General features: G+C 48.8%; 4 protein-coding genes across 4 annotated transcripts; all 4 read right to left on the bottom strand.

Annotated features, from left to right (window-relative positions):
• Window positions 1-38: 38 nt before the first annotated feature.
• On the bottom strand, window positions 39-3,769 carry RhiXN_11840 (chitin synthase; the record flags this gene model as incomplete). Its single annotated transcript, XM_043331655.1, has 20 exons — window positions 39-89; window positions 140-158; window positions 215-328; window positions 381-452; window positions 507-714; window positions 766-780; window positions 841-855; window positions 912-935; window positions 989-1,076; window positions 1,128-1,158; window positions 1,211-1,341; window positions 1,397-1,453; window positions 1,510-1,602; window positions 1,657-1,863; window positions 1,911-1,959; window positions 2,012-2,332; window positions 2,381-2,483; window positions 2,530-2,824; window positions 2,878-3,204; window positions 3,254-3,769. 20 exons carry the CDS (start codon window positions 3,767-3,769, stop codon window positions 39-41), a joined length of 2,736 nt encoding a protein of 911 aa, XP_043185165.1.
• A 4,389-nt stretch (window positions 3,770-8,158) lies between these two features.
• Window positions 8,159-10,593, bottom strand: RhiXN_11839 (uncharacterized protein; the record flags this gene model as incomplete). Its single annotated transcript, XM_043331654.1, has 11 exons — window positions 8,159-8,311; window positions 8,369-8,575; window positions 8,634-8,840; window positions 8,900-9,076; window positions 9,135-9,341; window positions 9,400-9,571; window positions 9,625-9,816; window positions 9,879-10,080; window positions 10,148-10,261; window positions 10,323-10,438; window positions 10,496-10,593. 11 exons carry the CDS (start codon window positions 10,591-10,593, stop codon window positions 8,159-8,161), a joined length of 1,845 nt encoding a protein of 614 aa, XP_043185164.1.
• A 3,335-nt stretch (window positions 10,594-13,928) lies between these two features.
• RhiXN_11838 (uncharacterized protein) lies at window positions 13,929-14,711 on the bottom strand (the record flags this gene model as incomplete). The annotated part of the gene is made up of 4 exons (XM_043331653.1): window positions 13,929-14,010; window positions 14,065-14,222; window positions 14,273-14,433; window positions 14,483-14,711. The coding sequence occupies 4 exons, from the start codon at window positions 14,709-14,711 to the stop codon at window positions 13,929-13,931; spliced, it is 630 nt and encodes a 209-aa protein (XP_043185163.1).
• A 4,293-nt stretch (window positions 14,712-19,004) lies between these two features.
• On the bottom strand, window positions 19,005-26,298 carry RhiXN_11837 (peptidase C14; the record flags this gene model as incomplete). Its single annotated transcript, XM_043331652.1, has 17 exons — window positions 19,005-20,316; window positions 20,347-21,305; window positions 21,358-22,875; window positions 22,929-22,976; window positions 23,024-23,162; window positions 24,224-24,370; window positions 24,434-24,541; window positions 24,594-24,608; window positions 24,666-24,732; window positions 24,787-24,976; window positions 25,029-25,042; window positions 25,100-25,232; window positions 25,289-25,431; window positions 25,483-25,604; window positions 25,658-25,846; window positions 25,906-26,044; window positions 26,097-26,298. 17 exons carry the CDS (start codon window positions 26,296-26,298, stop codon window positions 19,005-19,007), a joined length of 5,445 nt encoding a protein of 1,814 aa, XP_043185162.1.
• Between the last annotated feature and the right edge of the window lie 290 nt (window positions 26,299-26,588).

Genomic DNA, 26,588 nt, shown 5'->3' with positions numbered 1-26,588 from the left:
GCCCGACTCGCGAGTCTAGTGAGCGTGGGGATAGGAGTCTAGAGACCGACAAGGCGGAGAAGAAGGTAGAGAGCCGAACCAACGAAACGCTAGATAGACTAGTTAGGACCGAACAAGACTGTGGACTATGATGACTTACGATAGCACTCAACCCGGCCCTGCGAGGAACAGACGAATTAACATCCAAGTTTGCAACAAATCAATCAGCACTTACAAAGCGTAGAACAGAACCGATAAATAAGGGTTAAAGACTCCTCCAGTCGAGCTATCCGCCCACTTCTTTGTCAAGTCGAGGAACAATTCTGACGTGAAGAAGATGATCATCGCGCTGCAAAAGGGCATGAGAAAATACCAAAATAATGCAGATCATCAAGACTTACGCGTTCGTACCCATCCACACCAACACAACGTTTGTACGCGAGTTGCGATCAGCATCCATAAGTTTAGTAGCGCTTTACCATACGGGATTAGATCTTATCAATCGAGGATGTGGATGAAATACTCACGCATCACGCTTCTCCTTGGTTTCAGCAGGCTTGTTCCTCAACGCCGTCCTACTCGCAGCCCAGAGCGAATCGACGTCCTCTTTCGAGGTAGGCAGGTCGACTTCTGCCATCACCTTGCCGTTTTCGCCCTTGACCTTTTTCGCTCCACCCAAATCCTTGACGGAACCATTGTCACCTTTGGTTCCCCAACCAAGATCGTGCAAATTGCCTAGAAAATCAAGTTAGACAGACGCTCTACTGAGAATGGAGAACGACTTACACATTGCGTACATCACTAAATGTGCGCAGTGAAACTTTAGTACCATAGCCAACTTTGTCAAAGTGCATTACTTACTCAGAATATTGACGTCTACGGAATAATAGTCAATATTACATCACAAGCCAGCAACGAAAGAAACAACTTACAGCTTGGCAACCAAAACAGGTATTCTAACGGCCGGCAAATTAGCGCGTGCAGGAGAGCTTTACCAAAGACAACTTACGAAGGAATGAGGTGAACATGTGGTAAGGCTCTGCATGCATAAACGACGCAAAGAAATAAAGACCGTATGTAGCTGCAAGCGATATGACCTGGAGATACTTGCGTCAGTCTACCTTCAGAGTGAAGATTCTGGTGCTCACAATATCCCGGAAAGTCCTGTTCTCAAATAGCCTGCTCATAGAATATTAGCCATAGCTCCCAGAAGAGAACGCGGGCCACTCACGCAGGGACGTTGGCCCATTCCGACGCCGAGTGAGGTAAAGCCATGTAGACCGTGAACCCAGCACACCATAACGCAATAAGGTTACAGATACCGAAAAGAATAATGCAGGCCGCATATGTCGCTTTCGAACCCTATGTACAAAAGCGTTGGTTAAGGGAACTGGGTCTGAGCAGGTAGAAAACGCACCTGTGGCCGATTACCCAATGAACAAATCAAAACGACGAACAACAGAGCGATATATATCTAGAAAAAATCAGTCTCGAGCCTCAAGACAAAAACACAAAAGATAGGGGACGCACCTTGAGGAACACCTCGAAAACCTTTGAGCCGGCACCTGCTGCAATGAACCCGAAGGCATCGGTGTCAGCGTTGGCAGTTGCCGAGCTGACCAGCTGTCGTTCACCCTATCAGCACCTGTTCATGCATTCATCGGATTAGGCACTCACGAAAAAGAATGCGAGGTAAAAGTTGGCCAAACTCGTCCATGCAAAAATCATTTGGACAGCATTATACCAAAACTCGATTTGCAGGATAATCTTTCGCAGGAAATTCTGGCCAGATGTCCAGATACGGTGCTGGAACGTCGTCGCGTGAAGGGCGGCAAAGAAGGACCCGTTGAGCCATCGACGGCGTTGCGAGATGAACTCGGCAATCTATCACCAATTAGAGTTTGTATTGGACGATCAACAGATGAGCTTACGGTTGTGGGTACATCAGTCGAAGCCTTGGCGCTCTTGACGTACTTGAGTCTGGCGACAAAAGTCAATATGCGCACGCGTCACACACCCAAAATATACTCACGTCCAGGCTTCCTTCTTCTTTGTCACAATCTCAAAGCACAGAATGCGATCCTCGGCAAGATACATGTTACGCTCGAACAGCCCCGCCCCATCTGATCCCCCACCGTGCATGGTCTCACCCTTGAAATACATTTCGAGGGGTTTGCCGAGGAGTGCCTTGTATCGGTAGGCGGAAAAGGCACCGGGCAAGACGGAAATGTAGCCGAATACAGACTCGAGGGGTTTGTCAAGAATGTTGGACATTTTGTACTCGAAATTCTGGGATGCAGCGAGGGGGGATTTTAGGAGGATGGAACAGTTTCGGCCCGTGTCGACGCAGATCCTAGGGGTAGATTAGAATGGTATATCAGATTTCGATATCGGTACGTACTCTCCACATGCGCCTCCCACACCCGGATGGCGATCAAAGCATTTCCAGAGCTCATAGATGGAGGTTCCGGTGGGTTTTGTGCCAACGTCAAGAAGAATACAAACTAAAACACTAAGTAAACGGCGATATGGCTTATCCGGGGGGCTCACCATTGGGTTTGATGAGCGGTCCAAATGCATTAAAGAACCAACGATGCGAATTGAGCTTCTTCTTGTTCTGCTCTTTCAGACAGAATAAAAGTTGAATGGGGACACCGCCCTGGGCGACTTCACCCGAGTCCGAGACGACGACGGTAGAGGTATATTCAAAGATATGAGCGGTGACATCTTTACCGGCGACTTCGTCCTTGGCGATACCGTCCTGATAACAGCCCATGAGCTGAATAACCTTGAGCGTGCGTTGGTTGATCTTGCTTCGCCCATCCGAAACAATGCAGACAACAACCTAGGAGCAAACCAAGATAAGCCCGTGCGAAAATAGATGGAAGATGTACAAACCTTTTTCCAGCCTTCAGGGCCCCAAGTCTTGCTCTTGGAGCGACCGCATAGATGAGCAACGTTCTTGATGACAGCGTTCATTGTTTTGACAAAAAGAATCTCGTCCTCGTTGTACATGGTCATGACGATAAAGAGCTCAGTTTTGCGGCCCATCAGGTAAGGACGGAGGGAGTATTTGGACGAGGAGAATTCGTCAGGGTCGCAAGTGACTGCGGTATATCGCATGTGGGTCTGCTCCTCGGCGGTGCATCCCTCGGGGACAATAGCAGTGGGGACAGGCATGTCGAGCACGAGATTGCCTTGCTGGAGCTCGACATGGCGGACGGTCTGTGACAAAGATTAAGTAATATTAGCGGATGAGGAGGGACAGACTTACTCTGCGACGCATCATCTTTTCGCGTGCGGTGGAGTAGCCCGAGTTAGAGTGCTGGCTGCCCCCGACCGATGGGCGCAGATTGGCTCCATATTCTGGCTGTTGAGGAGGATAGTCGACGATGCCGGGTGCGGGATTGTAGGGCAAGGCGGGGACAGTCGAGAACTGGCTCATCTCATACTGCTTGTTGTTGTGTGGGTCGAGGTGGGCCTGGGAGTTGTATGTCTGATATGACTTGGCGCTTCGACTGTCCCACTCGGGATGGGCATCGTGGGAGTAGGCGCGGTTGTCGTAGGGCTGGTTGTAGGCCATGTCGGGGGCAAGGGGGTGTGTTGCGGTCGGGGAAGGAGCGCGGTACGCAGGTGCGTAAGTGGGGGAAACAGCACTGCCTGCGTGCGTGGGAAGCTCGTCGTAGGAAGGAGTGGGTGTAGCAAACGGGTCGACGCCCAGGCGGGGTGTGGAGGGAGAGTGTGGATAAGGAGAACTAGGCGCTTGTTGATACCGCTTTGAGTACGCCATGTGACTCTATCCGGTTGCCATCAATAAGAAACCATCCCTGCATTCTAATCACCCCATCCAACTTACCTCGTCCAGGTCCGTCGACGAAAACGCAAGATGGACGCGAAGAAACAAACACAAAAAATACCCCGCAAACGCGGCGATAAACACCCTCTGACAGTTCGCGCAAACACACTAATAGTATGCCAAGCGCCCGGCGACTCTGACCACGTGCCTGCCAACTTCTCGGCTTCTTGGTCTTTTCCCCTGCTTCCGAACCTGTCTACTGTGTCTGCCACATCCCTTTTTGGCCCTGTCTTTGCTCTATCCGTTAATTAATCGCATGTTCATCCTATCGCATTTACTTGCCCCTTGAATTCTTGAAACCTGCGTGTGTTCCTTGTCGTTCTCTTGGTCAATCCCACCAGTGGCGCCCTCGGTCCACCTATCCAACTACAAAGGCTCTTGCTAGTCGTTTCCAGGTATCCTGGTTACAATGCTTCTCGTGATTTTTCTTCTTCGCATACATGCTTAAAGCTCATGAATATTAACCTATTTATCACTATTTCTGCTTGTCACTAGTCGCCCTCGCGCCAAATTACGGCCCTCTTGCGCTAATTTTAGCTATACGCTCTCGGCATCTGCCTGTTTGTGTTCCGTGCTGAATATAACCACTTGCTCTGCTGCTCAGTACTGCGCATTCCTAGAGTTCTCCTCAGCCGATCGAGTTACCTGGCAACGACGAGCTTTCGGCTTAAACTAAGCTTCCGATCACTCACACAAGCTATTTATATGCTCTCTTCCTCACTCTGTTTCTTGCGCTTATCGACAGGCCTCCCCTCGTGCTAAATCTCCACTATGACCTGGACTTTTCGTTTGCCCGACAATTTTTTTTCATATCTTCAGCTATCTGATCGTGCACTGCCTTGCATTCTACGACCACGTGCCCACTTTGTCATTACACTCCCCACATTCATATCTACTCATACCTCACTCTTGCTCACCATGATACTCCACTTTGGCCACGGCAGCAAACCCACAAGCTCTTCGTCCAACCTCGAATCGTTTCTCCACATTTCCCTTTGGCCCAATGTAGATCCAGGAAATAACCAATCCTTCTGACAACTCCCGAAACGAACCTGTCATTGGTCATCTATGCCAAGCCTGCTGCCCCTCTCTTGGCGTACAAGTTATTTCCGTCGCGCGTCATTGGAGCCCTTTTCCTCGTTCTGTGATTACCCCAAAAGCCGAGGGATGACATCTGCCAGTCGACCTCTTTTTCGAGCGAGAGGAGGGGGATTTGTTTGGAGATCGGCAATTGGTGGTGAATCTGAACACATACACCCGGGTGTTTAGTTGATGCGGCATGACCACTTGGTTTGCGGGGTGTACTTTTTCGGCAATCGTGGTGCTGTCGTGTATTTACATGAACGCGGGCGCATGAATATATGCGTTTTCATCGATGATCGCTATGCTATCGCACCATGTAGGAATGCCGTCGCCCCGCTATATGATGCTGCTTATCGGCTTTAATTACTGCGATCGAATGTTTAGCATGCCATGAACCGCGTGGATGCATGACCTTTCTCACTTGGAAATGATCCAAGTAAGCATGTGTGGTAAGCGATAAATGCCTTACTATATATCGACGGTAGTTTCTCTGGACAGGCTCACGTTTGCGTACCTCATTCGACGGGAATGGCAGTTGCCGACCGTACTGTATGGTTTTCATCCCGTTGCATATAATACGATTATTGGAGCCATATAATAAACGTCGCTTGTTTAACCCCCGCCCCCAAATCAGTACGTCGTAATCTTCCGATAGCTCTGGTCCTATCAAACGTATATATATGCATATCCTTCTTTGGATCTCTTGGGATCTATGCGGAATGTTTACTGCAAATAAATGCGTGACTCATTTTATTTATTACGCATTGTTTCCATGAAAACCTTTGGTTGTTATTCTATATATGCTCTTTGTATACTCAAGAATTGAGTCATGTTCAAAAAAGCTGGTTTTAGCATGATTTCTCCGGGGCTGTATGTTCTACTACGTTTCGGGGCAGGTCTCGGTATTGCGCACGCTAAGCGTCCGGTGCATAACGGGATTGGTGACAATATCATGACGAGAGTTAGGTTCCCGAACATAAAGTCGCATTGCGGTTGTTAGGCTCAGTTGCTGTCTGGACATGTGTCCAAAAATTCAATAACAGCTTGGATCGCTCATGGTTTGTCATCAAACTCGCATGCAAGCCAAAGTTATATTTGATTTGACGATAGCAGTGTCACAGTACTCGTTATGAAAAGCTACCCGATACCTGGCGGATATAATAAAAGGGCCACCTGTGATCTATTTTAGCACTTATTCGAAGCAGTCAGACCCCCAATAGAAACGAGATGCATATCGAAACGAGCCGGCCCATCTGGTTCATATTAAAACTGTATTACTCATGCTGTACTGTCGCCAAATTACGTATACGTTATGTCCTTCATAAGTAACAAGGGCGCATTATAAACAATCGGGCGACTCACAAAGTCCACATCGGCTCATGCATGACCTCTCGGCCATTAACTTCGTGGGCCTTCTGTCCATTTGTCCCTATATAAATAAATCGGCAGCATATATGCCCGCCAGTACAGTTCAATCGGAAAATGTGCAAAATCAACAGTCTCGCCGAAGCCCTGCAAACACAATATTGGGTGACTACCCGTAAGGCAAAATCGGCAATCTAGAACGAAATTTAGAAGTCAGAGCGGTCTAGATTCTTCGGATGTAAATAGAGACCCTGGTAACAAATCCAATTACGTTGCATCCGCCGGAAGTGACTTTGGCCTGCAAGTCTAAATTCTAAATCATGAGGATTGTCATTGAAATCTAGAGAGGGGGGGGTACCCCCCTTTCTAGACTTCATAATGCGTTCTAAATGGCTCAGGGTCCACATCTTATACCTACGTGCAAATGTGTGAGTGTGATAAATGAGACTCAATGCGCGCATACATGCTCTGGGGGGCTGCCCGGAGCTTGCTGGACCTCTTCCAAAGGCCGCCGACGCCAAAGCGTGCCTGATCGAGCTGGAACAAAGTAAATATAAGTCGCCCGATCCCTTCCACCAATAGTCCCGTGCAATCACCGCGCCAGACGAGGCTCTGGTTGCAGGTTTGGGCGTGTAAGATAACAACGGCTAGGCTTTCTGATCCTATTACGAATTGTGGTACCAAGGTAGTATAGAGCTGCTAAGGCCGCGCTGACGCGTATGGCTTTTCTGAGACGAGCCGGTTGAGTGTCTTCGTCATCTAGTATAATGGAATACACGAGGTTGGGATGATCCTCAATGATGTTCATAGCTTTCAGGGGTGGTATCTGAGCTCCCCGCACGGTTTATAAGTACTAAAACCCAACTGTATATTGATCTCGACGACTATATGCATGGTCAATTATGTTCAGCTATATTACAAATTGACTAAGTTGATTGCGGTAGTGTGTTTTAAATTCTAGAATCGGTTGCGTGGATGCGTGCCTTTCGGCTTTACGGGGGAGGTCTGCGCCTGGGGTCCGCTTGCCCGTCGGCACGGAATCGGTCCGTATCCGACGGACCGATGATCGAGCGATCTAGAACTTCTAAATCGCTCTCACGCTTACGGGTAGTCACCCATTATGTATCTATTGGTACTGCTCTAAAGTAACGGTGTCAGAAACATGTCCCGCCATCGGTCAATCACATTCGAAAAGTCAAGGGGCAGACTAGGACTGCACCCACCATCGTCTTGAGATCGTGGAGCGCAGGAGATTCGCCCATTCTTTAGCGACGGCTTATCGAGGCATTGTCAATCGATTAACGGAACGAAATAGACAATATCCTGCATCTATATTAACGAAGCCGAGTGAATATACCAAGAACGGACCTAGTTAGCTCTGAGGACAAGGGCCGGAAGCAACTAACCTGAGGGGGGATGGCAAGTCGTCGCGGACCCGTTTTCACGGAAGAGAAAAGGGAGTAAAACACATGACCCCACAAGCGCTCGACTTGGGCCACGCTAGAAGACTTGACAGCATCCTACTCGCTGCGTACAAAAAACTCACAATGTTAATCCCAATAGATATCATACGCAAATCGCTTCAAGTCCGAGACATGCACCCTATGCTTCACACTCAGTCACCTCGAAATTCGGTGATCATAGAAAGGGAAGAGAGAGAATAAATTAACACGAAAATATCGCACAAAAATGGTATACTATAAGCTGTGTCAGTACAGTAGATGAATATGTAAACAAGCTAGCTACGTGCCAATTAGTTATTAATTACAGGACCCACCATCCACCGCCATCATTTTCACACCATATACCACTTCCGAGCGAGCATACCCCTCTGTACCGGGGCCAGCGGTACAGAGTGGCCCTGGGCATGCCCACTCACGTGCGTAGGTGCGCAAACGGCCGCGTGTGGATCCCCGCCCACCCCCGCTCCATCCCAAGCCCACTTATCGCCGACGACGACCGAACTATCCCTGTCCCGTATGACGAGCTGGCTACAAGAGGCGGGCCCACATATGAGTTAACTGGGGGCTGGACCAGTGGTCATGTTAGAAGCACGGTCAGAATGTCGTTCCAGACACTACATACCGGCCTCAGTCTAGCTTCGACCATAGCTGCGGTTCCAGATCCTCTGTTTGGTCGCCTGATTCTTAGGGGCTCAACCACACTATTGAGTGGTCCGTACCGGCCGTCCCGGCTGCCTGTAGTCCCCATGGTTGATATCGACCAGGATAATCCTGACTCATATAACAAGCTAGCTGAAAGAGCCAAGCCCATATTCAAGTCAGCCGGGGGCTAGTTCATTGATCCAGTCAGAAACTTGGTCAATCCTGTCGTTCCGAGCATCACATACCGATCTCAGTCTGGCCCCGACCGCGACTTCAGTTCCAGGTCTACCGTTTGGTCGTCGAATTCTTAGAGGCTCAACCGTACCACTGAATGGTCTATGCAGGCTGGCCCGGTTGACTGTAGTCCTGACCACCGATGTCGACCGGGATAATCTTGACTCATGCGGTGAGCCGGCTGCAAAAGATAAGCCTACTTTCAAGCCAGGTGAAGGCTAAGTCATCGATCCCCGTCAGAAGCTTGGTCAGTCCTATCATTCCAACCACTACATACCGGTCTTGCTGTGGTCTCGACTACGGCTCCCATCCCAGGTCCTCTGTTTGGTCGTCGAATTCTCAGAGGTTCAACCGTACTGGCTGTCGCGTTCATCACCGACGTCGACCGGAATACTCTTGATTCATATGACGCGCGGGCCGAAAGAGGCAAGTCCATATCCAAGCCAGCTGTGGGCTAAGTGGTCAATCAAGTTAGAAACGCTGTCAAACCCTTCATTCCAGGCACTACATACCGGCCTTGGTCTAGTTTCGACCATGACTCCCGTTCCAGATCCTCTGTTTGGTCGTCGAATTCTCAGAGGCTCAACCGTACCAGTGAAAGGTCTGCGCAGGCCGTCCCTGTTGACTGTGGTCCTGATCGTTGATGTCGATCGGGATAATCTTGACTCGTACGATGAGTTGGCTGCAAGAGGCAAACCCAAATTAAAGCAAGCTGGAGGCTAATTCATCGATTCGGTCAGAAAGTTAGCCAATCCTGTCATCCTGGCCATTACATACCGGCCTTAGTCTGGATTCGACCACGGCACCTGCTCCAGGTCCTCTGGTTGGTGACCAAGTTTCCAGAGCTTCAACCATACCATGGAGTAATATGTACATGTCGTCCTGGCTGACCGTGGTCGACAGCGCCGTGCCAGGCTCAGACTCAGACTCAGACTCAGGTGTCCGCGCTCTACAGTCCAAGGGTGTTAGAATGTTCACGACTCGCCGTACTTGTACTCTTACCTCGCCTGCACATCCGAAAGGTCGCTCCAGCTACCGGTGTCGTACGGTCGTCCTGTAGGATTTCCTGATTGTTCCAACCTCCTGAGGGATGCGATCAACTCCAGCATATGGCTCCTGTGTCGAGGTGTAAAGATTGAATCGGCCGACTCTGTTTGCGATGGTGCTCCGGCGTTGTTCTCATGTACACTAGAGCTAATAGCCCCATCCAACCGTCAGCGCCGATTGTCATCCCAGCCATAGATTAGCTGACTTACCTAACCGAACCTGTTGATACCGCTGGCTCCAGAGTTCTGCCTTCCACCCATTCGCCATTAGACTCAGCTGTGCCCGCAACCCCGGTCTTTGCATCGATCCGGGTGAGGCGGGCGGAGGCAGAATGGGCGGAGACGGAGCTACATCGTTCGCACAGGCCGATTAGTTCGAGTGAGAGAGGTACCGGAGGAGCAGCTTCAGCATCTAGTTGAAGTAGTATTGTTGTCAATTCTATCACCCAATTCCACAAGGTTGCAGATATTAAACTTACTTAGAATGGCCAATCCAGCACAGGCCAACACAAGCAGAAGAGCGGCGAAAATAATCGTGAAGATGACCTGATGATGTACAGACCACTCGTCCAAGTCTGTAGCCGAGCTCATGCCTGGGCGAGGGAAAGGTTAGCTCTAACCGGAAGATGATATAAGAGAATCGCGTATACGAACTGGCAAACAGTCCCTCGAAGTGAGACGCATCGGTTAAAGGAGGTTGTATGGTCGGTTCCGGGTCATCCAACAGGAGGATTGGCGGTGCCTTTGGTAAGAGCAGTACCAGAGGCTCGCTAAGTTTGAGTTGATGCGGTCAGCAAGCGGTTATGAATACTGGATGTAGCGCGTACCGAGAGCCAGCGATAGAGTTACCGGACATCAGATGGTCTATAACAGGGAAGCAGATCTGGAGGACCCAGAGAGCGATGATAACAAAGTGAAAAAGCATGGCTGAAGCGACAAAGTGCGAGTGAAGGGGTAAAATACGAGTAAACTGCGAGAGCTCTGAAAGTGGGGAAGCTACAAGTGACGGTGCCTCCCCCCCCTCCCCACAGCTTTATATCATGAGGACTCAGGGGCGCGACAGAGAGTGCGCAGATAGGGGGTGGGAATCATACTCGAAAGGGCAATCGAAGCCGAGAGAAGCTTATCATCCCGACGCACCCCCAAAAGTGGCCTGATCAGTGAGGACGATCGAAATAGATAGGAGCATCTCATACATGCCACATATGATGCAGTAATGTCCATACTCTGTTGTTGTCCTTACTATACTCTTCATCTCCTTGTCACTACGAACACAATGGTCTAAGAAATGTCACAAACGGTCCAGTCTAGGGCTATGCGCGCCTTGGTCGGCGATGGAATGAGCGTGTTCTCCCCAATTAATCACATGCAACGTTGAAGCAAAGCTCTACTTGGAGGAGAGTAACTAAATGGGCGTATAGAAACCACATTTCGTACTGACCTGTATGACATCACCACCTAATATTTTTCTCTCGGAGTATGTCTTTTGCCGCCTATCGCTATCATCGGGTGCTCTTTATTTCAGGCAACCACGGGGGGTCTAAGCCCCCTTTGGTGTTGATCCATCGCATTCTATGCACTATATATGATCATCTGGTTGCGATATGAAAAATAGAAGCTGCTATAATCCAGACTCAACCCACCCCTGTGTGTCATCCCCTATAGGGTAAAATCTGGGGTTACCTCCTGCCCACCCGCCTACTCCGTTGATTCCACCGTCGGTGCTTCTACCTTTTTTTGGGAGGGGGGCGGTTCTGGATAACAACCAAGTAAATGAAGTGGAAAAACAACCCGAGTTGAATATATTTCACCTTGTTGATTCCTAAACCTTCCAGGCAAGTTATGAAGCTATCAGTAAGTTGACGGATTTCCGAGACCACGTATGGGGAATGCGCGCGGGCGTCCGACAATCCCCCAGTCATTTCATTTGCTACGCCAAGGAGAATATCGAAGTGAAACCCGACGGCATGACAAATGTCGATTCTCTCAGTTATTGGGGAATTCGATTGATCGATGGAGCAAACCCTGTCGATCCAGAGATCTGTGCACCTCCATGAGTTTGAAATCGGGTACGTTCGACATTGACCTCGTTGCCTTGAATTTGCACTCTTTTCGCATTTTCCTGTATGAGTAGAAATATTAAGTACTTGTTCAATTAGCAGTGTAAGTTACGATAACTTACCTCGTCGAAAGTGATAGTTACAGTTTGAATCCGCAAATAGGATATCTTGCCTTGTCAGTTCTTTCAGGAAATTTTAATGATCCTCTCGACGGGCTCAACTGCGGGGAAAGCGGACATTGTGATCGGCAAACATCCGTAGATGACTTTGAATTTCATAAAAAGGCTTCTATTTGCATACTATTGAGCTCCCGATAGTTAAAGCCATCATAAGGCGAGCTAAAGTATGAGGTGATACATCGGCTCTATTTTTTATGACGATACAAGCATTGACCACGGGCGGACGCATTTCATGATCGAGAGTTCAAGCTACCTTTCATAGGATTAGTATGGACACGAATAGCAAATGTAATATCTCTGCAGTACCTCAAAGCTTTTGCGGCAAAATATCAACAAATTGGATAGGCGAAGTATCATTGCTTTTTTGCATGAGGAAGCAGTGGCCGTAGATCGCCGCCCATAGAGAGACCACGTGACGTCCCCGACCCATGGGCTAAGCTGCCCTGGCATTATTTTATTTATAACTCAATACAAGCAATGGAGTTGCCCTCTCCCACCTTTGAGTCTTGGCTGCCGGCATAAATATAAGTTTCGAAGCATCGTGTAAAAGAATGTTTGTGAATGATCTCGGCACATCCACAAAATATGTAGCACCCGTTAGGGTCTTCATCTCTCACAGGTACAGCACTCGTTTACTGCGCGAGAAAGTATTGTTATGGAATAGATTCCTTCTGCTTCACATTAGTGTGTTATGCATCGCAACTGGTGGAGGATCACAACTGGGACTTAGTGGGAGCCCTAACGCGAGCCACGTGATCGTGCAGACCGTATCATTGCCATTTCTATCTTCTTTCCGTATCTACTTCGTCCACTTCTCGGCCTTGAATATATTATATTTGTGCCCCTCTTCGTCTCACTCTGATTCTGCCACCCGCCCGCCACATACTCTGAGCACAATTAGCACCGCCCGCCCGCCCACGAACTTCGCGTTTGGGTGTTCCTCACCTTCCCTAGTCTATCTGTCTCCCGGCTTTTTTCATTTTTTCATGCCTATTGTAGATATACGAATTCGATTTCGGTATAAAATTAGTAGATTAGAATACAAGTAATGACTGAGTAAATACAAGAGTGGGATGAGATGAGTATTCGGGGCTTGAACAAGGCCCTTTTATACTCCACAGGTATGACTTACGCGTACGCTTGCGCGTACTGCGCGTAAATTGGCACGGTGGACCCCAAAAGTGCGGATTTTCTGAACGTGAAAAATCGCGCCTTATATGCGGAGTCTTGGCAAAATCCGACCATTTTTTCCATGAATCCGCATCCTCAACTCACCCCTGTGTGTCGTCGAGGTGCGGATTCTGCTATTTTAGGTGCGGATGTCTGGCAAAATCTGGACGTCATGCGTATTTTCCGCACTTTTGGGGTTCACCGTGTGGGTGAGTCACCCACTTGACTCGATTACAGAACATTCTATTACATTCTATTACATTCTATTACATTCTATTACATTCTATTACATTCTACGTCTTTCTACACCTATGCTTCTCGCTTTCATTTTTATTCTCTTTATACCTCTCACGCCACTTACACGTATAGGCTAAGTCACCAAAACAATAACTTATCGCCACTCAAGGGACCGCAAAGGCCAACTATTAACCCCAATAGATATCGGTAACGGGTTTGCAAGCTCTGTAAGGATATCGACATCAAACTCTGAAGAAAAAGCGGATTTGAGAATGCTCACGGTGAGTTCAATGATCACAACAGGATATCAACACTGACACCAAGGGTCCATGTGAATAGTACGGTATACACACATGCTCGGGTTATATTTAATGTGCATCTCAAAAGCACCGATTCATAATCCAATGCATGTGAAAACATCAACAATAAAGAGGATAACAAAGATTGAACACCCAGTCACATGTAAAACACGTACAAGGCGGGTGTTTTATTGGATCAAGCCTAAGAATTCGAAATAAAAGAACAAGGAATTGCCAAGAACGCTGGCTACCGGGTAAGATAGAGTACGTTCAAATGAAGGGCACAGCACATCTGATCTTACCCAGGCTCACTAATTAGTAGCCGCCGAGTCTCAGAGCGCCAAGGCACAGGAAGAACTTGACTTTGATTAGTAGAGCAATATGAACCTTCGCAAACCTAGGAATGGAATGTTAACCACGTAATTGAGCTGCGTTGATTTTAAACACTCACAAGCCGATAATGATGCTAAGCAAGCCACTGAGAATACCGCCGAGATTAATGATGGCAAGGAGCAAGAGCTTAAGGGCAAGATCAAGTTTGACGATAAGAACCAGGAAGATCTCAAAATCTGCGTGGCCTGCCCATTTTCCACAGTGAGTAGCAATAGACTGCTCAATGGTTAAGGGCGAACCAGTGAGGATGCGTTGGCTCTACTCACAATCACGATAGCAAACCAGATTTTAGCGATGACCAGAATCTTGCCAGTGAGAAGCCCAAGAAGACCAATTTTGTAGCCTCGGACAGCACCAATAGCAGCATACAACAGCGCTTCAATCTCAAGGATAATCGCCTTGTAATCTCCGCCGTGTAGACATCCATCTGGAATACTAATTATTAATTGTGTGGAACAAACTGAAAGCGAACATACCAAGCAACCCAAGCTTGATTTCAATCGCAGCCTGGAGTTGCAAGAGTAGAGTCACAAGGTCTAGACCACCGTAGCAATATCCCCCGTAGCAATGGCTTCCAGCGCGCTCCTCAATCGCAACAATTTTCTTCCCAGGCTCGGGCTCTGGAGCAGGGGCGGCGATGGGCGAGGCATGAGCAAGGAAGCTGAGTGAAAGAAGAATAAAGGCCACAGCGGCGAGGCGAGACATAGTCGATTGAAAAGCCATTTCAAAGGGGTGGAAACGCAAAATTTACCCAAAGGTAAGTCAGAAGAAAAGAAAGATAGCTGAGCTGAGCTGAGCTGAGCTGATATCGATAGTCCATGAGAAACACCTTGGTTATATAGGCAGGTATAAAATATGCTTTGAACCACTGATCAAAACTACGGCCGCTACCTCCAGGTACATAGGCTTCGTTTCAGCCATAGCTTACGTACGAACATAATCTCTAAATACATTCTAGATGATCGTCTGACCTTTCAATTTTGATCAGGCTTTTGGCAATACTAACCTGGGTCAATCTACAATAGAGGCGAGCGCCATGCCCCCTTCCTTGGAGCTAGGTCTATCACTGGCGATTTTCAAGAAGCCCCATCGTTTCTTTCGGCTGAGGACGTTGCTGTAGGTGTAGCAAGAAAGAGCTCATTACAAATTAGACATATTTGTAATATATCGGCTGCGTCATTACGCCGTATCAAACAACACAACAACTGAATGATGATGGCACCAATCTACATAGCTTCCAAGCTGAGGCGCATTATTACTGAGTTATGAGCTGGAGTTCGTTGGGGGGGTCGTTTAAGGGTCAACTGCGGGTCCCATGGACACTGGAAGCTAGTTGGCTACGAGTATATACGCGGAGCCCACAAAGAGGTACGAGCCCTCTCTCTAATTGTACATACAGGCAGCTGACTGTTCTGCATTCATTCGGGGTTCAAATTGTAACCACTACATTAAATATCTATAACCGGCATGGGTAGTGCACGCCCATCCTCTTCTGCTATGCATATCGTTTGACTGAGATCCTGGTGGTACCATCAGGGTACCCTTCCTGAAAACTGTGTTGTCGAGCTTTGGGGATATACATAGACAGTTGGCTATAACCTGTATGCTTGCTATTATGTACACGTCTAAATGCATCATGTACGACTCTGCTGGGCGGCAAAAAGCTGCAGAGGCCCTAAAATCTGTTATGGCGAAGCAGCCCAACCCTTGATTGCTATACACTACTTAGAAGGATATATGAACACTCAGGGTAAGATTATAATGAATACCGAGACCCACAGGTGGGCTGCTTTATGACGTTCAATGCGCTTGTAATGGCCAACCAAGGACGTGGAGTCATTTATAATGATTATAAGTGTATCAACAACTTCTCTTCTTGGTATAATCTAGCTAGGGTGCACGTTTGATGGTTCACCAAGAGTATATTTAATCGTTGTATTAGAGAGTGTGTGTAGACTTCGAGATGTGAATGTTTGCAAATGCAAACAACTGCAAAAGGAGAATGTGCACATGGAACACTGGAGCTTCGCGTATCCAATAAAGGCCGCAGCATTTACTGGCGTTTTTCTACTAGCAATCATTTCAATCGTGCACGCACCAAACTAAGCTTGGACACTCTCTTGGCGATCTATTTTGGTAGTGATAATAATGTAGTCATGGCTGTGTTGGCTCATCAACGTGCATGCATGGATTCTATAGCCTGTTGACTTATAGCTTCCTGACTCGATAATGCCGTACATTAGAAGCCTCTAACATACACACGAAAATCAACTGGTATATTCTGGATTGTACCACGAGAGTAAGTTTCCGTAGATCTTCATTACATACTCGATTGCGCCAACAGCGATGCGGATGATCAATCTGGCGAAAGTCCTGAAACAAGAGTCAAGTGAACGACTTCGATATATCCGTAATGGTAGAAAACGTAGATCAATCACTTGCCCCATCGTCCAGTGAGTGAATAGCTCATCATGATCCCTGGGTTAAAGTTCCGTTGATTGAAGGAATAATGGACTCAACGGACCACAATGTATGTGAAATATGTCATCCTTAGTTCGGGGCGACGCAACTCAACCAAGAACTGTTTCCGCTTTAGGCTAATAAGCTTGCGCCGGTTACCTTTCCTTCAGATATTCGCGGTGATCTACTGCAACCCTGGGAACTACTTAATGAGCGTACCTGACAATATCGATCGACCTGAACTGTACCCACGTCTTCTATTAATACCACAAAGCTTCCAAGATTTGGAGGCAATGAGTCGTTCACGACGCTTAGCCTGTTTACAGAAAGCTCGAAGCACGACCTGAACATAGAACCCCATGCTGCCTGAGTTATACCCTCATAGATGCGGGCAAGAGAAGAGAGTAGACTACATATACTTTACCCATAGAAATGTATAGCTATTAAGCACTATGCGCAATACCAGTTTAGGAATGTATGGAACCGGGGCCAGATCCTGTTCTGGTCGGGACCGCCGATGACACTCTCCGCTGGTCATGGGGGCCCCCGGGTTTTCGGGGTCTCGTGGAAGCCAACAACGCTTGTAAGAAAGCTATATTCTCGCTATTCGTGTGAATTTGAGCTAATGTGCCTCGGATAAGTGAGTGCGGTAGATTGGCCATATATTGTGATCGGTTATCCTTAAACCAAGTCAGTTTCGGTATTATAGACGGGCTTTACACCTACCTGCCAATCCAGGATACAGTAGGCACTTCTTTCAGCTCATATTAGCATGCATGTTGAATACTGTGCCAAGTCGGATGGGTGAGAGGTAGCCTCGTCTCTATATAAAGCATCAAAAAATGAACGGCCCTTAAGAAAACCATCAGGATATAATGCGGACCCTCTTGCACGCCAATCTCGCATACTTTATGAATTCCCATATTTGCGTTCAAGAGAGGATCACTGGTTGACTACCCGTAAGGTAGAAACTGGCATCTGGAGCGTCATTTAGCCGTCTGGACGTTCCAGACTCTCCGGATGCAAATAAAGACCCTGGCCGAAAATCAAATTCGTTAGCATCCGCCCCAACAGCCGCCAAGGACCCCCTTCCAGACTTCTGGAAGCGAGGTCGGACAACCAAGTCTGGAAGGGGGGGTGACCCCCCCCTTCCAGACATGCAAGTGAGTCTAAATTATTCTAAACTGCTCAGGGTCCAGTCTTGGCAGCCATTTTGTATGCAGACCACAATTTGTACGTACCACAAACACATTGTAACACATGCATGCAACGCACAAAAATACAATAAAATGTTGACTTTTGTAATAATGGTCTCTGGCGTCCTCAAAAATGAGGTGGTCATGTAAACGCAACCGTCGTTCCAAGGTCCCCTGTTTCCGTGGCCCCATATACCTTGCAAGGACCTCATCCGCGCACAAGTAGTGGGGCCAAACACGCCAGACATGTCACAGGCTACTGATTTTTATTTCTTTATATACTCATATATGATGTTGTATGTTAAAAACGATTGCATTTATGGTCCGTTGGTGTAATTGCAAATTGGTCAAGGAGACGAATCATGCTTGGTCTAGAAATGTAGACTCCACCCACGCGGCTGTGCCACTTCCGTCTTACGGGAGGTGCATGCGTCTGGGGTCCTACCTAGATCATCGGAGCGGAGTCGGCCCGTATCCGACGGACCGTTTATTTGGCCTTCTGACCGTGCCAGATCTTGCACGTATCTTACGGGTAGTCAACCACTACTGTAGTAAAAAAGAAGTGGTGCAATATATGTGGACTTTGCGGCGCATGTTATTGCACTGTACTAGTACTGCCGACTATGGGCCCACAGCTCACTACCAGTCAGGAGAGATAAACATCGAACGGTCAGCAGAGATGAATGTGGAGGTCGAAACTGGGCGACGGATGAGTGCCGAGAGGAAGACCCTAACCTGGCCAAACAAAGTGACGACAAGCTCAAACCCCGATCTGCTAATTTGATCGACGACCGAGTCAGATTCTCATAGCAACTCAGCGATCCTTCAGTTCTCTTGTATATCATTGATGGCTTGAACATGTATGGTCCACAGTACCAGAACACCGACTGGTGGTTACTAAGGTGGGGAGATCCTGACACCACGAACTGCAACAAACACCCACACAGCATGAGACGGGGTCTAATTTGATGCCCATTATCTTCTTTTTTCAGAAAAACAACGCTACCGATTAGTGGAATTCCATATTTTGGAACTGAGTTTAGAAGATGGTCAAATCAAACCATATGACACCTGCGAAAAGGTTCCCACCATACCGGCACCGGATAAGAAGTATACACCTCGCGTTCATGACCTTACGGATCACTCTGGGCCTTACTCGAATGCAGCACACCTGTGGTAAAGAGTAGTGGAATAAAGCAGAATATGTAGATAAACGCAAAAAAAAACAAATAAATAGGATACTGTGGTACATAGTAGTCCAAATCGCCCTCGATATCTGTTCTCAACCCACAAGTCAATACATGACCACTCATCGACCACATTAATAGCGTTCACGTAACCCTTAGCCTACAAAGCATCGATACCATTCGTCACCAAGCAACAATGGATTACTATAATCCATTTGAAGTGTGCCTTCAGGTCCAATATAATGAACGGTCTTAAGGGAGGGGAAAAGGAAGTGCAGATGTGACGGAACCCAGAAAAGTAGCTGAGAGCTGCGGTTGCGTGCCCACCCATCGCTATCGATCTTAAGTCCCCCAGCAATCGCACGATGAGGTTCTCTCTGGTCTGAGGTAGAAGAGGCAGATTGGGATGAGTTGGATACAACGCCCCTTCCTAGTACCTTCCATACTCGAATCGTCGAGTCCCATGAGCCTGAGACAATGTATGCGCCTTCAGGTGAACATGCCATCGAGCTAATCCCACTTTGATGTCCTTCAAGTGGCTCACATGCAGGAGCGCCATCTTCCACCCTCCATACTCCGACCCGTCGATCAGCCGAGCCAGATACAATGTGATTGCCGTCGGGTGAGAATAAGACTGACCTAACCGAATCCTGATGTGCCTTGAGAGGACCAAGAACCATCTCGCCACTGTGAGAGTCGAAAATGAAGATAGTACCATCGTCGGACCCGGAAGCAATGAGTTTGCCATCAGACGAGAATGTCACCGACCATATACGCTCATGCTGTTGCGACCTAAACAAATCAAAGAGGAGTGATAGAGTCTGTGAGTCCCACATCCGGATCTTTCTGTCGTCACATCCAGAAACAATGCGCGCGCCGTCAGGAGAGAATACCGCTGAGTTGACTCTGCTGTCGTGTGTTCCGACCAAGTCTGTAGGTGTCAGAGCCCCATCATCCACATGCCACATGCGTATAGTCTTGTCCCACGAGGCAGAAACAACTTGCCTGCTGTCGGGTGAAAACGAAACTGAACAGATGAAATTTTCATGCCCTGCAACTGGATTGGATAGCAGCTTGCCGCTTGCGGTATCCCACAGACACATGCGTTTGTCGTTGCTGCCAGAAACAAGGTACCTGCCGTTGCCTGAGAATACCACCGAGTGGATCTCGCCCGTGTGTGCGACAAGTGGCTCCAGAGCGGCAGTGCCATCACGTGTGTTGAACATGTAGATCGCTTTGTCGCCACCCGCTGCGGCGATGCGTGACCCATCAGGCGAAATCGCAACTGAGTAGACAGCCTTGGTTGGTGCGGTCCAGCGTGAGGTGTGAGATGATGTCGAGTGGAATGCATTCCACATCTTGAGGGTGCGATCGTGCGAGCATGATGCGACTCGTGTGCCGTCAGGTGAGAACACAGCGGAGAAAACCCAATCGTCGTGTGTGCCAAGTAGGCAAGGGTTGGAGTAGCTGCTCTTTACATCTCATATATACACGCACCTATCATAAGAGGCGGTGACGAGTTTGTCTCCGAGTGGCGAAAATCTAATGGATGTGATTGTGTTGCTGTGTACTGTGGGCGGGGAGTGTGTGGGGGTGCCGTCCTGCAGACTCCAGACGCGCAGATCACCGGATCGATGGCCAGTGACAAGGTGCTTGCCGTGTGGCGAAAAGGCGATTGACTCCACTGAGGTTCGATGAGCAGCGAATGAAAAAGGCAGAGACTCGCTGGTGGATGCGTTGTAAACAATGATTGGACTCTTGTTGCTCCACAAACCACAGGCGACATGCTTGCCATCAGGAGAGAATGCCGTGCAGTTGATTTCATCAGGATGGTGTTTGATGGAGTTGGGTATCAGACTACCGTCGCCACTGTCCCACATCCGCGTTGTCTGGTCCCAGGACCCTGAGAGTATGTGTTTGCCGTCGGGTGAGAACAACGCTGACGTCACTCCTCCTTCATGGCCCTTGATGGCGTCGTATATGCAAGTGCCCGTCTGCGCGTCTCGCACAAGGATCGTCTTGTCGCCAGAGCCAGAGGCAAGCAACAGTCCGTTGGGAGAGAATGCTACACATTCGACACCACTGGTATGGCCCTCGAGGGGGCCAAGAGCAATCGTCCCATCGTGGGCATGAAATACGTGCACTGTGCCATCTTTGAATCCAATTGCAAATCGAGACCCGTCAGGAGAGAATGCGAGTGAGAGGGCCCCGGAGCGTATCGACCACGCTGCGAGTAGCGGGGTTTGACTTTGTTCCATCGCAGAGCCTTTAAGGCTCAAAAGCCCTCGAGTGCGGCCCCAGTATTGCTTGTGTACCGAACTTGAGTGATCGCAAAATGCCAATGCCGAGATGTATATATGCGGTGTCGACTGCGAAACAGATCCGGCAGCATACTTTGACACGAAGATCCACGAGTCGTTCAGCAGCTTGCTCAGATCTGATGATATGTCTTCAACCTGTCACTCGTTATCAGCCTTGTACTGACATTGCACTGCTCAACGACCTTACCGCCATCCATGGCTTGAGCGCCGACAGCATGCTCATCCCTTTGTCCAGCGTACGCTTCAGGCTTAGCACCTCCATCCAGAATAGCAGTCGCTGAGATAGGAACTCTTTCAGTCCATTCCGCACTGTCTCACAAGGCGCACCCTTGACTACATGGTACCCCCAATGGTGCGCTACGTATGACAACGTTGGCGAGATTAACCTTGTTATCCGATCTTCCAGGTCTTGCACTTCTCTATCGGGTATAAAAGACGTCTCTAGACTACATATGTTGAATCGCAACTGGGCTTCCATCACCTGGAAGCACTGTTTAGCGAGCAGTTGGCTATGCTTCGCTTCGTCGCAGTAGAACTTTGACGACCGCGCCTCGCCAAACATAAAGTCGGGGAACGATGCATGTAGCGTGGTGATCATTGAGGTCGCCCGCGACACGTGCAGCACCGAGTATAGGGACTGTAGCAGTGTGTTGACCTTTGTCGCCTTGATCCCGGTCAGGGCTGCCAGTGTATCGATGTTCACCGGTTCACGCGTACAAACTGCAGTCCAGAGTATCAGTCGCATCTGTTGCTGCTCTTGCGAGTCTCTGCCGGACTGGTGCACTGCGGCCTCCAGAATCGTGGTATAGAGCTCGTTAATGTCCGAGTGCTGAAAGCCCGAGTTCGTTGATGAGATGAGAATGGTCTCGAGTCGATCTGGGTCAACTATGGTCCCTGTTGGTCGAATGTATCGAATCGCTGTGGCCGCATATATGAACAGGTTTCCGGATAGTTTCGCAAGCTGGCTCAAGTTCTGGTCGGAGACGCTGTCGTCAAGCTCTTCACGAAGATAAAGCTCAATGTCTGCTTCTACCATCCACTTCTCGATCTCGTGTAGCACGCACATCGACCGATTCAGGTCGGATAAGGCCTCAATCCTGTGGCGGATAATGGGTTCGGGTCGACTGGTGATAAAGAACTTGAGAGGCAAGTTGGGAGTGATTCTGAAAAGCACGTCTAGGATCGTTCGCACCCCGTTCGCATTGTTGCATTCGTCAAGTGCATCAATTACGACCACAAGTCCACCGGGTATGACGTCCTTCACCTGCGCCAACGGCTCTTTGATCAGCTGCTCGCACTGTTCCGCTATAGCTCGGGTCCCGATGTCGGGATCGCTCCCCAGTACCTTCACGACTGCTGATTGGAAGCTCATGGAGTACCGTGCAAGTTGATATGTGATCGTCGGTATGATTCGTCCTACGTCCTGGCATTCACTAGACGCTCGCGTGCAGAAAAAGCTAGCGCCAAGAAGTCCTCGTCTCTTGAGAGACTCGGCAAACGTGTATGCAATGGTCGTCTTGCCTGTGCCAGCCATGCCGTTCATCCAGTATACGTTGGGTTTCTGAGGATCGGCTGACCATTGGTCAAGCTCTAACAAGATCTGGGTTCGTGTGTGTTTGGTACAGGCTCGGCGATCTACCTCGGTTGAGAGAGTGGAGTTATGCGGAGCTAATCTGGATGGGAACAGTTGATGGAGGCGGCTATTCTGTTATTGACCGACTCAGCCTAACATCTCCTTGTGAACATATTACAACGTACCGCCGTCTGCTCCCCTACACTACTCCATATATCCATGGTCGCATCGGTCTGTTATCCACAGTGAGCAACTTACTAAGCTGCCAACTGTTACTGACCTGTAACTGCCGAAAGGCACTCTCTATCCCACGATACGCCCTTAGGACTTCCTGCCGATATTGCTCAGCCTTTTCGAGGTTGCGTTCTAGGGGTTGATCTCGCCGTTTCTTGATCACTTCCGTTTGTTTCGCGATCGACCTGTGCACTCTATGAGTCGTTTTATCTCATCCGACGCCCTGTTGCTCACTTTTTCATTCTAGTTATGCAGTCCGACATATGAGCAGAGTTCGACCTCGGCACATGATAGGCTAAGGAATCGCTTAAAGTCTGAAGCTCCAGTAACAGTGCTTCATACTCCGTCTCGTACGTTGAGTCTATCTGTGTTTGCGCGAATGCGTCACTATATTGCATTTACCTCATGATGTAGATCGTATGCAGCTGACCTCAAGTGTCTCGAAACATGATATCACGTCAGTAATAATGGCTTGAAGTGGCGGAAATACGCCTGCACTTTGACACAAGCCTTTAAGCGCCGCGCCAACATGTTGGAAGCGTGGCCTGTCAGTTCCGGAGCACTCTGGACCTCCTACGACCCACTTTGCGTGTATTTGCGGATTCTCATCCTGCTCGCGAGTATGTGCCACATTTACGCCATTTTTATGCCCTTTTGCACCAACCCACAATAGTACAAGAAGAGCTATGTGGATTTAAAATAGCGCTTGCATCGGAGCAAAATAAAAGGATATAATCTAATTAAGAGAAATCGGATCTGAAGCGGGCGAATAAAAGTCACTTTCAGAATTCTGTTGGCCAAATCCACTATAGTACGGGACTAATGGGCGGGCGATATGCGTCGTGTGCTCAGCACCATCTCACCTAGTGGTCGTTGAAGTACCACGAGCATAAAACACCAGAGCATACCCTTTGAATGTGAATTAGGTCACCCTCGAGTTGTGTCAAGGTGACGATTTGTCCCTGAAATAGGATCAGAAAAAGGAAGCATTGTCCGCCGACTTTGCGTAGAAAGTTCTTGGAGTATACCCATTATTATTATTAGCATAACGCACGCGAAACCAATTTACATAGCCCCTGATACCAACAGAAAAATCAACCCATCACATATCTACCCACTGCCGCAACAAAGCTTCGTGCTTTTCTGAACGAGGCGCGATCCTGCACTTGAATGGTTGTGGATAACTGCATCCCAACAAAAGCAACCATTAGACGACAAGTCCAATTTCTCTTTCAAACGACCTTACCTAATCATCAAGTTGGGACCCTTTTCCACCTTGGGTAGCACCAGGTTCCCATTCTCGTCGAGCGCGGGGGAGATATCGAATACCGTAAGCAGAGTGCACATAGTGATGAATAGTGTTGATTCGGCGAAATGAACCCCTGGGCAACTCCTAGACAAGGTTCCCCAAGATTAACGGTTACGTTATAAATAAGGGAACCACGAGCCGGCTTACCTCCGTCCATAGCCAAAGCCTGGTGCGTTGGGTACGGAAGGATCCAGGAACCGGTCGGGGTAGAATCGTTCAGGGTTCGGGTACAGATTTGGGTCATTGCATATCGCCCTAGTAAATTCAGTTAGCGGCACGGCGCGGCAAGTATAGGGATATCATTCACCATGTGTTTCCGATGCTTCCAGAACGAGACTATATCAGCCAATAATCACCGACTCGTACGGAGCACACTTACACAGTTGACCCCTTGGGAATAAAGTATCCTCGATATACGTCGTCCTGAGTGCTAGCGTGGGGAACACCTACCGCGCCGGACTTAGTATGACGTCTGTCGATCGAGTGCGGATCTAACTCACCTAGGGGAAATGCCGGCCACCATCGTAGCACTTCTTTTACTATGCAGCACACGTACGGCAAGGACTCTCGATCGGTCATTTCGGGTAGACGACTGCCTCCAAGGACCGTGTCAATTTCCGCCTGTGCCTTGGCTTGCACCTCTGGGTGAAGAACCATGGCGAGAACGAATACGATTACGGTAGCAACGGACTATTCAACCTGGATTAATCCACTGACAGTGCTCATTCATGAAACGACATACTGTATCAGTTCCAGCTAATGACAGTAGACACCTCGTCAGCCAACAATCACTTGCCAAACTGGTCTACTCACCTGCAAATAACGTGGCCGTCGCCCACCGAATACGCTCCTCTAGTTGCTGCCGTGCCTCTTCGGAATGGGAATCCCCATCCTTCGACAGACCCAGCATCTGCCTGAGGATTGAATGGGGAGCGATACCCTTGGACTGCCAAAACGAGCCATCAGTAAATATAGAGCGCCGATCAAATCAGGTCAGCATACGATTTGATCCTTGGCCCAGCTGTACGGAACGTTCACCATCTCCTGGACATCTCTTCGCCAAGCGTTCGCTGTACGCTTCCATGCAGCACCAGGCATCCACGCGGGTATGTACTTCATCCAGACAATCGTGTTGACATAAAAGTCTAAACATAAGATGTTAGCCCTCGTTCAGCCCGGACGTCATGCAAACTCACTTCCGGACAGGGCGGCTTCGCTAATACGATGCACGGCATTTTCCACGACCTTGACTAGTCCGTCATCATATGACGACACCTCGTAGCCGTATACTGAGGACAACAGCGTCGAACCCGACATTCTGAAGACACCCGTATTTAGTAGGCGTTACGTTATGATACGGAGGCAACCTACCGGCGGAACTCTTCCGTAAAATTATCAGGATTGTCCAACAACCGTTGCAACGCCAGCCTCGTTTGCTTGACCATTCCCGGCCACAGATCCTCGCTCGCCTTCTTGTGCAGCACGGCATGCGTTAGGCGTCGTTGCATTCGCCAGTTGTCGCCGTACCGAATGTTCCCGGTGTTGTTGCCCCAACCAACGCTTGATCACATCACACATGAGGCGTAGATCTTTTGGAGAGTGTATCGTGGCGGACATACAGTTTTTCATCATTCAGCATGGGTAGCTCCGGTCGATCTGAATAGATCGAAGAGCGCTTGCCCAGTAGTTCAGTCGCGGTATCGAGTGAGTTTATGACCACGATCGTCTGTCCGAGAACGGTCATGGAGATAATGTCACCTTGAAAAAAACGTGAGTTGCAAAGTAAGAGTGAATTCATTCCACCACTCACTATCGAGCTCTTTGCCCCAATCCCGGTATGCTCTTGGCTCGTCATCGGAAGGCAGATATCTGAGGTGCCCAATGATAGGATCGGACTTGACCGAAGGAGGAAGAGGAAGTCGAGCCTGTTTTCGTTTTTGGTGTTGTACATAGAGGGCAGCGCCACACAGGGAGGTGAGGACAGCGACCTGAAGACCGGCATTGGATAGCATTTGAGGAGAGTGAGGGGGAGTGATGAAGAGTGGGATTGAATTGACGTCTGATATAGTGCGAAACTGGCTCGGTTGCAGGAACCCTCCCCCACTTGAGAAGTCCGCGAATCCTGTAGTGGGCTGGCACGACGCGATTCAAGTAAGCGGACCCTGTTTCTTTGTTATCTTGATCAGATGTGTGCCTAGTATTATTGTCGGGTATTCTGGGTAGAAGAACGAGGATGGACGAAACAAGTCAATTCGCCGGCCGAAGGGGTCAGAAACACTAATACTTACAGGGCCAGATTACT

The sequence above is a fragment of the Rhizoctonia solani genome, chromosome 12, assembly GCF_016906535.1.
Source record: "Rhizoctonia solani chromosome 12, complete sequence".
NCBI lineage: Eukaryota > Fungi > Basidiomycota > Agaricomycetes > Cantharellales > Ceratobasidiaceae > Rhizoctonia > Rhizoctonia solani.
Note: the sequence above shows the minus strand (reverse complement) of the source record. Positions and strands in the feature narration are given on the sequence as shown.